This window comes from Fonsecaea nubica (assembly GCF_001646965.1).
Source record: "Fonsecaea nubica strain CBS 269.64 chromosome Unknown Scaff89, whole genome shotgun sequence".
In the NCBI taxonomy this organism is placed as follows: domain Eukaryota; kingdom Fungi; phylum Ascomycota; class Eurotiomycetes; order Chaetothyriales; family Herpotrichiellaceae; genus Fonsecaea; species Fonsecaea nubica.
Window position 1 is genome coordinate 1 of NW_019173762.1, and position 10945 is coordinate 10945.

General features: G+C 52.0%; 6 protein-coding genes across 6 annotated transcripts; 2 read left to right on the plus strand and 4 right to left on the minus strand.

Annotated features, from left to right (window-relative positions):
* Window positions 1-158: 158 nt before the first annotated feature.
* Window positions 159-2189, minus strand: AYO20_09506 (hypothetical protein; the record flags this gene model as incomplete). The annotated part of the gene is made up of 4 exons (XM_022647775.1): window positions 159-1030; window positions 1088-1368; window positions 1431-1914; window positions 1973-2189. 4 exons carry the CDS (start codon window positions 2187-2189, stop codon window positions 159-161), a joined length of 1854 nt encoding a protein of 617 aa, XP_022496212.1.
* Window positions 2190-2707: 518 nt separating this feature from the next.
* AYO20_09507 (hypothetical protein) lies at window positions 2708-3864 on the minus strand (the record flags this gene model as incomplete). Its single annotated transcript, XM_022647776.1, has 2 exons — window positions 2708-3537; window positions 3615-3864. The coding sequence occupies 2 exons, from the start codon at window positions 3862-3864 to the stop codon at window positions 2708-2710; spliced, it is 1080 nt and encodes a 359-aa protein (XP_022496213.1).
* A 909-nt stretch (window positions 3865-4773) lies between these two features.
* AYO20_09508 (hypothetical protein) lies at window positions 4774-5229 on the plus strand (the record flags this gene model as incomplete). Its single annotated transcript, XM_022647777.1, has 1 exon — window positions 4774-5229. One exon carries the CDS (start codon window positions 4774-4776, stop codon window positions 5227-5229), a length of 456 nt encoding a protein of 151 aa, XP_022496214.1.
* Window positions 5230-6153: 924 nt separating this feature from the next.
* On the minus strand, window positions 6154-6802 carry AYO20_09509 (hypothetical protein; the record flags this gene model as incomplete). The annotated part of the gene is made up of 2 exons (XM_022647778.1): window positions 6154-6694; window positions 6765-6802. 2 exons carry the CDS (start codon window positions 6800-6802, stop codon window positions 6154-6156), a joined length of 579 nt encoding a protein of 192 aa, XP_022496215.1.
* A 1227-nt stretch (window positions 6803-8029) lies between these two features.
* On the minus strand, window positions 8030-8794 carry AYO20_09510 (hypothetical protein; the record flags this gene model as incomplete). The annotated part of the gene is made up of 3 exons (XM_022647779.1): window positions 8030-8095; window positions 8160-8504; window positions 8564-8794. The coding sequence occupies 3 exons, from the start codon at window positions 8792-8794 to the stop codon at window positions 8030-8032; spliced, it is 642 nt and encodes a 213-aa protein (XP_022496216.1).
* A 496-nt stretch (window positions 8795-9290) lies between these two features.
* Window positions 9291-10701, plus strand: AYO20_09511 (hypothetical protein; the record flags this gene model as incomplete). The annotated part of the gene is made up of 2 exons (XM_022647780.1): window positions 9291-10114; window positions 10164-10701. The coding sequence occupies 2 exons, from the start codon at window positions 9291-9293 to the stop codon at window positions 10699-10701; spliced, it is 1362 nt and encodes a 453-aa protein (XP_022496217.1).
* Window positions 10702-10945: the final 244 nt, after the last annotated feature.

Consider the following 10945-nt stretch of genomic DNA (forward strand, 5'->3'; position numbering starts at 1 on the left):
CCCCCCCCTCCCGCCACCTCGCTGCTGGGTACATCTCTGCTCCGTTCCATTTGGTTCGCGAATAGAATGCCTAATGAGGTGAGGAGAGGAAATGGATCGGGACGTGCTGTCCCTCCCTTGGCCTGGGACTGAGTACGGAACAGGTTCACTGGCCTGATTTACATCAAACTCTTCATCCAGAAATCCGAGTCGTCCATCATGAGAGAATCAAATTCTCGGAGTGAGTCGGCGTCCAGGACCAGATCATCCCAGTCGGTCGCCGCGTAGGTGAGAGGGTCGTACGCCGCCTCGACTGGAGCTGTGGCTGCGACGTCGACGGCCTGTCTCTGCTGTCTGGCAGATGTGGACGACGGGGTGGAGTTGACACCGAATGCACCGACATCGACCACAACAGGTGTATTCATAGATTGTCTCGGGTCAGACAACGGCTGAGATACTGATCTTGAATGGGACGTAACATCGATCTCGGTCGGTGACTGCTCAGGCCGATCGCCAAATGCACTGTAGACAGGCCCGTCGCTGTGGCTGTCACATCGTCCATGGGCGGTGATGCACACCTGTTTCTTGTGCAGATACCAGAACCGGAGCTTAGCCAGCGCCATACCCCAGGTCTTTGCCTGCGGAAGATATCCGTCTTGGACAATCTCAGAGATCTTGCTCAACATTGCATCTAGACTGGGCAAGGCCGAGGCTTCTTCGGAGTGCATGGTCGTGGTCGCGGTCCCGGCTCTCATTGCCTCCCTAAACGGGGTCAGCTTGATAAGAGCTACCGCGGCAGACAGAGTCCACATCAGGTAGTGATTGGGCAGCGATCGAGCCAGGCGAATGTCGAGAGATATGTATGCGTCAAGTAGTGCTTGACTCGAGTCCCAGCAGCAGAAAAGTGCCTTGAGATGCCCGGAGCTCAGCATGTCAACACTCGCGTGGTAATCTTCCGACCCAGGGCCTGCGAACAGTCTCTGCATGTAGCATTTGAGCGCGATGTGGTGGACACAGATATTTGCAAACTCGGACGAGCATCTTTTCAAACCTGGGGGTTATTTAGCACTGACAGTGACAAAGCATAGTGAGGCGCTTCAATACTAACGGTCACCGAAGCTTGACTCGGATGAGTTCCAGCTTGCGAGGCGCTCCTGAAACCTTTTCAACTGGTATTGGACGGTCAGACTGTCAAATTCTCCAATCGTCTGCTTGTCTCCTGTGTCAAAAGTGTTTGAGACATTGTCCAAAATAAGTTGCAGTCGTGCCAGGCTGCAGAGCAGGGCATCCGACGTCGGCACAGAAGCCGCAGTCGACAAGACGCTGATACAAGCTTCAACCTTGGACGAAGGAGGCATAAGAGTCTGCTGTCGGAATAATATGGCATTGCTAGTGCAGGCGAAGACGCAAATATCAGCCAGAAGACGCCGCAGCTCATGCAGTCAAATTACCTTGATGCGGCATACCAGCACGCCAAATATGCTCGAACGGCTTCCTTCGACTCATCTGTACAAGAACCCGGCCTAGGCGCAATATGTTCCACCATATCAAGATCACACAACATGGTAATGGCGGCAGAGACAAACTGAGTTGGCAAAGCATGGGGTGATTCTGGATCATGGGTGTAGTACTGAGAATACAAGAGGCATGCCTGGATGAGGTCGATACTTCGTCTGCCCTGTTCAAGGATCTGTCTGGCTAATTGACGTTTCAATTCTTTGACGAGCGGTGATTGGAAGGACGGCAAGATCGAGCCGCTCGCGACGCTCAGAATGGCGAGGAACAGCATCGGTCTACCTCTCCTACATTCCCGCAAGTTGTCCTCCGAGAGTAGCACAATAGGCAAAATGGGTCGCATGGAGTCGTTCCAATGATTGAAAAGAACTTCGGCGGTTGGCATGTCGAGAAGTCCCTGGTCTACAACATCTTGATCGACTGACGCGGAACTGTGCCTCGACTGCGACTCTCGGAAGATTTGCCATGTTGGACGTACAACAGGGATTGAAGTGTCTCTTGACCTTCCGGATGACACTGACTGTGTCGGTGTAGCCAACAGAGTGGGCTCTCCTGGCTGGTCTTGATGCTGTTTCGCCGACAATGCTTGTGAAAGGGACGCAATCTTGCCCTCGAGCTCCCTGATCTTTTGCGATGGATTCGTTCGCGGTTTCGCTGGTCCAGGCCGGACACATGCTCGCGACTTCCTGAGACATGCTTCACAAGAATCCAGGTCACCGACAGAAACACATCTGGTCTTGGTCATTCGGCAAGGGACGCATGCTATCGGGGTCTTGAACCGCCTTCCGGGGCGGCGGACTTCGGATCTGGCATCTGCTGCAGGATTGGGGCCCTCATTGCTTTCAGTCTCAAGGTCCATGTTAGATTTGGGAGTACATTTTATTTCCGAAAGAATGCATCGATTGGTGGTCGAAGGAGACAAGTCGAATTTGGACAATGAAACAGATTCTGGGATTCGCGGTGTTGCCAAGAACAGCCGCCCAGCCTCGCGCCATCAATACATCAAGTCGCCAGAACTACTCGGTACACGACTATGCAACTATGCAACTTCATTGCCATATTCGACAGCGAATTTAATTTCCTCGACATTTCGTTGATACATGGTTACGCCACACTGACTCCTACATTCAAGAAATGGAATGCGTTCCCACCGCACCTCACCAGCACTAGCTTCTGCAGAACACCCACGGATGTGACTATTGCTCCAGGCAGTTCACTCTGTGGCATCTCCTGTCCGGTCCATATCCAACAAGTACTCCTTGATCCTCTTGAGTCCTTCTAGATCCCCTTTCTTGGTCTCCCTGTCTTCCTCGTCGACCCAGCCCTCCGTGTATCCACCCCCGAAATCGATGATGCAGACATTCTCGTTGGCATCAATGACCATGTTGTTCGGCGAAACATCGCCCCAGACAAAACCTTTGTCGTGCAATAAATGTACCATGGTCTCGATATCACAATACCAGCGTTCACATAGCGCCATGGGGAGAGATGGCCCTTCTGGTCTGTTGACTCGATCTGCTATGGTCCCATGGTTGGGGTGGATGGCGGTGAGAATAAGACCGTTGATAAATCCCCTGTTACCATCCTTGCCATCAAGTACAATAGCTTCTATCTGCGGGCAGCGTAGTCTGTGGCTGAGATTTTCCCGAGAGAGCTTGGAGAGTATATCGATCTCTCGAATATATGGAGGACTATCGACGTAGTCCAAAACAGGCTTAAACCAGCATATGCGGTTGTTGAACATGACGAGGTTGGTATTTGAGGATGTCTGAGAAGTCCGGGCCAAGGCGATATCTTTTGCTTTGACATGAGGGTATTCGAGCCAATGCTCAGATTTCCAGACAGCAGCCCAGGGTGGATCCGCGGTTTCCGTTTTCTCTGGAGACCGGCCGATCGGCACGAGATCTCCTTGAACTACACGTAGGGTAAACGACAGAAGCGGAGGGTGAAGAATGTCTTGTAAGGTATTGAGACAAAGCGTTGATGCTTCCGGGGCAAAAGTTTCGAAGGTTCCATGTGTCAAAAATGGTCCCACGGCAAAGGCTATAACAGGATCCTCTTCCAACCACATTCGCTCGAGATTGGGGAGGTGGCCGTATCGGTGTGGCCATTGATATCACACAGTTCGGTCGCCCCATCGATTTCATCGGCTTCAGCAGCTTCCACAGATGCATCATCGCCGAACGAATGTTGAAGCGCATTAAGGTACTGCTGCTTCAAGGGCTGTGTGCCGGTCGAATTCGCTGGATCATGGAGGTCTTCTGGTCCAAATTCAATGTCGGAGACCCTTCCATTGAAGTGAAGCCTGACCAAGATGTTGTTGTCGTCAAGCTTAATCATGTAGTCAACCGTGTACTTCCTATCCTGCATTTTGTTGGATGGGATGAATCGAGGCTAAAGAGATCTAGACTCGAGGCCTGTTAGCAAGGCACCAGGCCGGGCACTTCCAGGCAGCCAGGGTCTGTTGAGCGACGCACTAACCTGCCACACCTCGCATGCTGGAATGCGACAAGTGGCAATGTGTGCCATGGTGGCGTACCAGAAACCGCAGGCCTTCGCCCAATACGGCAACTCGGCTAACAATCAAGCTTCAGCTCGTCCTGGGGAAGCCCAAGTCGCCACGTTGGTGCTTTCCCCATATCCAACTTGTCTGACTCCTCTGCGATAGACTATGATAGGCTTGAGCAAAGACTGGTAAGGTCGGATTTAGACTCGATTTCCATAGCACCTCCAATCCTGAAACTGCCTCCCACGAAACTCGCTACATCCTCACCCGCGTTCATGGTCGACCTATCTCGGCCAATGGGTCTATACCGGTCCCAGGATGCGGTCTAGCGTTCTTAGCGTCGGATAGACTTCCACACGGCGACGTTGATGGTGGAGGTGCCGCTGTGTATGGTTCAGCCTGATGGTGGTAGAACCGACCACAAGTCCAGTCAGAGGCCAACGTCGGGTCGACTGGACACGACTTGATCCTGCAGAGACTCGGCTGGACACTGAGCTCTAGCTGCCCACCGAAAATGTGCGGGCACGGCAGTGTTGCAGCAGAGGAACTCTGAACCGACTTCAGCTCTGCGTCCCACGTGGTTTCCAATGTCCTTTTATTCATCATGAGGCCCAGATCTGGGAACCGATTTTCTTCTTCCGCTCCTCCCTTGAATCTTCGGCCATTACCCTGACAGAATTCCAACGCCCGGGCTTTCTTTTGTGCCCACTTTCTCTTGGTCTCTACTCAACTCACCGCTTAAAGCCCACCACACTCCCCCTACCCTGCCGACAATGACCACCGCTCCATACCTAGGCGCCGCGCTGTGTTATGACGCGTCACGCGTGGGTCGGTACAAGAGTGCCTGCCTGGCGGTGAACGAGATCGGGAACGCATGGCAGATCCACGGCCGCGAGTTCGACTGCACAGGGATCCTGATGCACAACTTCTACCTCGCCCTCGTGGATGCGGGCGAGGTCAACCAGTGCGTCTGCAAGTTTGAGAACACGGGAACAGAATGGGCGTTCGCGGGCCACTGGGGACCGTGTAACGGGGCCTGCGTTGGCAAATATGTCTGTAACGGCAACAAGCCCGTTGTGGTCAGCGACAGCGTCGTCGAACGCGCCACGCCCTCCAACGCGACCAGTTCGACTCCGTCCTCCTCGACTTCTCTCGCTGCGCCACTCACGGTCGGCTGGAAGATGATGGTGCTCGTCGCCACGGCGTGGTTGTTCAGTGGAATTGCATGAAATCTGGGAGACAAAAGGGGACGGATCAGTTTAAGGTGCCATTATTAACACGCAAGGTCATACCGACGAGAGGTACCATATATTCCCTAACCACATTGGTTCAAGTAATTATTCAAAGTCCTTCCAAAACCTCACTAGAGTCTCTCGTCCTCATAATCGTTGATCCCACCCCACATAGGTGCCGCATCGATGTATGCTTCCTCCGCAAGCTGTAGATGTATACCTGCTCTGCAATACCGAAGCGCGGACTGAGCTGGTTTTGGATCAGTGTCAAGTCAAGTTCACACCCCAGCTTCCTTGGCTAATTCGAGAAACTGATGGTTTCTCTGAGAACACTGAATTCGAAGACGACTTGGGACATTCCAGCTCCAGCAAATGGTACATCTTGTACTGTCTCACTTCGTGGAAAATTGGTTGAATAAGGTATGTAGGGTCCGGACCAGGTCTCGTCAGGGACAGTGTCCCCACAAAATAGAGTGCGAGGCCCATAACCATCAAGAACAGACGTAGCCCCGTTGAAAAGGCAGCGCTTCTGAAGTACTCTTCGCAGGGTTCGAAGCAGTCATCTTGTGGCAAGATGGAACACATCCCGTCTGAAATCGACTTCAGGAATGTCGACTACAGCCTAGGCGAATGATTGGTTCCGGTGTCTCGGGGTGCGCCTTTCAGCGGCAATTGCCTGCTTCTTCATGACCCGGGCAATGGAAAGGACCATTTCAAGATGTAGCAGTACCGGCGTTGTTTAAAAATGGCCCAGTTGAGTAGTTGTTGAGGTGCGGTTAAGGTCGGCTTGAGTACTGACATCATAGAATGCTCGACATATTGAGCGATCCAGGTCAACTTATCCTTCGCAGCAATTCCAATGCCAGAAGAGTATGAAGCTCGGTGCTAGATTCCCTTTCGCAAGATGCACATCGCTTATATTCACTCATTCTCGACAAATGAGTTGGCCAGCCTGCCAAAATAAGGCACTTCGAAATGGTCGAGAGTCTCGACATCTCGGTAAGCATGGAGCGAGAGAAAGCCGATCAAGATCAAGTCGATTGCGAACAGCATCCAGGAGAGCACCTTTGACCAGGACAGGATTAAGTGAAGGAAGAATATGGCCGAGAAGAGCATGCTAGATTGCCACGCATGGAATCGGACATAGTCGCTCTTGTGCTCGAATAGGAGGAGAAAGACACCTCCGGCTGGTGGAAGGACCAGGTATGCCAACATTGCTTCATAATCCACTCTTAAAGGCAGGCTTGTCTCGAAAGCTTCCAAGCTCTGATCCCTATGTTCCCCGGTAAACGACGGCCTAGGTGGGAAATCATTGGCAAATGCACTGGGAGGAAGCAATGGTGGCAGTGACTGCGTACCAGCGCTGGCACGGGTGATGGGCTGGATGGGTTTGTTCGGAGGAGGCGACCGAACGCGAGGCGAATCGATCGAGGTGCGAGGAGGAGGTGATAGAGCACGTTCTCTATATACGTTTGATTAACAACTTTGTCCGCCCATCTTGATCCCCAATTCATGTCGTAGCAGCAACTCACATTTCTGGCGATGCATCCTGGTATGGTGCGAAATTCATTGTTTACTTTCTCCGCAGTTGGTCGTGTCTCCAGGCGCGGACTGGACTGTGAGAAGGACGAGTGACAAGTTGTCTTGTGCCTGTTGTAAAGCGAAGTGGTTCCGTAGAAGATCTTCCTTTGAACAGTATGGGAAACTAGAATTGACCCGATAATGAACCTTGTCCGTTGCGCAGACCAGGTTGCTTCATTCACATCTCAAACCATAAGAAATTGGGAGAATCAAGCTGATGCTCCTTTCGGCGACCGCCTTGTGCTCTCGTGCTCTCATCCCCTTGCTGCTTTTAGACCGCTCTACAATGACGACCTCCCCTCTATTCCGTGCTTTGTCTCCGGTTACTCACCGCTCACCTGGTAAAATTATGACTCGAGATGAGAATACCTAGCTAGGCGTTTGCCTGCCCGTGCTTTATTGGTACACCTCCTTCCGGCTTTTGTTGTACATACTTGCAACGCTTCACTTTTGGCGGCAAGGTTTGACTCGGGCGACATACTTGAAAACAAGCAAAACAGTGTGGCCGGCAGTACGGATTTAGTAGATGGCCCAGTGTTCGACTTTGGGGTTCCCTAAGACTTTCATTCTGCATCTGAACTAGCTGCGCAGAGGCTCCTCCTCTCAGGCACCGATATGTGCCTTTGACTCCAGCAGAATGAACCCATACCTGACAACTTGGTACCGCCGCGATGAATATGCTTGCATGCTGTGGTCTCTGCAGCCATGAGCTCCGTAGGTGTGCTTCTTCCGAAGCACATTTGACCCTTCTCCCAGTAATTTCGCCCCATCAGTACCACGGCCGCCCACAGTATACTGAACAAATATGATCCCTCCCCGACTCGCGGTGTATCTCGGCGAAAGTGGTCAAAACACTGGTCGACATGACCACCGTTTTCGACCTCGTCAATAGCTGCAAATATGGGAGCCAGATTGCTTTAGCGCACTTCACCTTCGCTTCCCTGGCGGACTCTGAAGGATGGGAATAGATGAACTCCCACCTACCTCGCGCGCGTCGTGGCGGACAATGCGACACCAGAACAATCTATTTTACGGGTGAGCCGTGAGAAATAGTCTCGTATGTTGGGAGGCTCCCGTTTTCAAATTCCCACCGTCGGTCTTATGATCGCCAGGGCTCCCAAGGGTCCTGACGAGCTTGCGTTCGTCCCTGGCATCTGTTGGGTAAAACAGAACCCTGTCGTGCGCCCGAGCGGCAAAGGTGAAACAAGGCAATCCATCAATGGAAGCCGCAGATTTCAGCCACGGCCTCTCGAGGCTCTACCCGTTGTCCCTCGACCAATTCCTGAGCTGGCTCTTCTAACGGAGGCTGTGCCTCGCTTTATACCGCTGGTATTAGACCCTCCTACCTGTACGTAAGACGAGGACTGTGCGGTTGCACCACCTCTTCCGGCAGCACCGATCCTGCCTGGACCTCGCGAAGTCCCTCTTGTGGGTTTGGTGGCCGTCTCAACTTTATGTCGCTCTTCCTCTTGAGCCTTTTTGGCTGCTGCCTTCTTTCTCTCCTCCTCAGCTTCTCGTCGATCAGCAGCGCGCTGTTTTTCCAGGGCTTCCTCTTCAATATCCGCGATATCTTGATTGGCGCCTTGCCATGAAGGGTCAAGAATCAGGCGTTGGTTATGCTCTGTTTGGGATAGAATTTTGGTCCATGTATTCAAGAGACTTGAGGCAGCTGAGACGGTGTTGTTCACTGTCTAGTACTCGAGTTAGTGATGACCATCAAATATGGAGGGACCACAGGTTGAATCCTTACTCTCATATTGCTTTTGGCCTTGTGGAGGCTCTGAATAACACCTTCAATAGCCTCATTAACCTGTCTCACGCTCTGTAGTTCTTGACGCAGGCTTTCCTCATATTGTTGTTGGCCTTGATATGTGTGCTTCGCTCTATGGGCTTGTTTGCCCGCTGTTTCTTGTTCTGCAGGGGCATGCCAGAGACTGTCCGCAGAGTCATCGTCCGTGAGGGCTGAAGAGTTGTGATCCATGATGCAGAAGAGCAGCGTCTGATTCTGGATCAAAGAGGACGCCGTTTGTTTGCATGGTATGATGACGACTAGAAGTGCGCCCGCAATGACAAGATACACATAAGCCGCTTTACGCGTAGCTCTGAGACGAGGCGCGTCTCGCCCGGGACGAGAAACCCGAACCCTGAATGCCCAGACCTGCAAGCCACGACTGCGCTGCGCCGGGGGGTTGCTGTTCCCAGCCACTCACCCAGCAGTCACTGCACCAGACGGAAGCCCAACCTCCAACAAACTCCTCGACCTCCATCTAGCACCGTCCTTTGCGACGCAGTCACCTTATTGTTGTTGTAACTTGTTCTTGCTTTACTGCTTTTGACTGAGCTGCATTGCATCTGGAGAGCACACTCTTGCGCTGAATTTTGGAATTGGTTTTGCAACTCTTCACTCTGAACCTTGGGTCTGGCAGAAACATTGATCAATTGCCGGTGAATTCACTGTTGCATGTGCGCCTCACAAAATGACTTCAACACCACCTCTTCAAATCGCATCGACTCCTCAAACTCCCCAAACTCCTTTACATGGCGCCGCTTACGATCGTTCTCATACCCATCCCAATCGAAGGGCTACAAGAACAAGCTCTCGAATTGCGTCCGCCAATCTTCACACCACCCCCGACAGGCGCGACAACATACCTGAAATTGAAGCCCCAGTGGCCACTCCGCGATCGTCAAGGAAGTCAAGACCCAGAGTCGCACCTGGAATTCAATCGCCAGAAGCGACACCAAAGCACAAGGCACCTCGTCGCGTCCAAGTCATCTCACCTCCATCCCCCGATACCCTTCCTTCGACCATCGACAAACTACCTCATTCCAAGTCGCATCTTCAACCGCTGGCATCTTCCTCCACCACGATTTCCGACGGCATGCTTCCCACTCCTGTCAAAACTCCGAGGAAGAAAATGGTTCCTCAAACAAGTAACCCCGCTCGTGCACTTTTCCAAGACAATACCCTGAACGTGAACGACTTGGTGGACTTTGAACCGAGCCCAAAAAGGAATCGAAAGACTAAACGCCACAATGGCTTCTCACTTGAAAGCTTCTCTGTTGAGAACGATGACAGCCGCGGGCAAGTTCAGATTTACACCGATTCTCGCGATAGAATTCCTCATGTCGACAATAGCGAGTCAAACCCTTTCACTGAGCAAAACATGAACGGAGAAACTTCGTCCACTCGCAAAATCGCTGGAACGTCTAAACGTCGCAAGGTTAGTGGGGAGCGAAAGAAGCTTGATCCCCAAGTCGAAGAGGCTATTGAGAAGGACGATGGCATGGTTTATGTATTGTAAGTCGCTTACTCTCCCGTCCCAAGTTTCAATGCTAACTACTTCAAGCCGCGGCAAGAAAGTCTACCGACGATTTGATGATGAGGAGGATGAAGAAGAAGACATTGATACTGGTGACCTCGGTCTCTTGGAACACACGCCCAAAGGCTCCGATGTCAAGCGGCTCCGAACACTTACCCGTCGGTCAATCAAGCCCAAACGTCTTTTCCAGACTGAAGCGCAGCAAAAAGCACGGGAAGCAGAACGCGAGGAGGAAGCTCTGACTGACATTGAGGAACCGACTGATCAGAAGGAAGATGCATCGGCGGCAATCGGCAACAGTACATCAAGCGACATTTCCCCAATGGCAAAGACGAAGAGATCTCTTCGCTCAAGTGGTCCGGCCCTTTTGATTTCCGAAGAAGTCAAGTCACTAGATACCGGTCGTCGTTCACAAAAAGCCAGTCCTTTCGATTCCTGGCCCAGACTCAAAAGCGGTGGGCGCTCGATGGCTGGCACTCCCAAGGGAAAGAAGCGCGGCGCGGCGGATGTGTTTGAAGACAGCGTTGGGGTCATAGGTGTCGAAACCAAAAAGTCAAGGACCTGAGACGGTGCATCTCAGCATGGAATGGTGTTGCTTTTGGTTGCCTACAGCAAATTCTTCTTGACTGTGGATTACTAGGATTGTATAAGATGTGGTCTTGGACACAATAGTGGCTGCTTTTCAGACGTGGATTCAAGCAAGGTGGTGTTGCTTCTACCAGCATTATTTTGCGTGCAAGGCTTTTGCTATTCTCGGGGGCTTTTCCTCATGACGTGCATGTGGTGGTATTCCTGAATGAAATATCTTT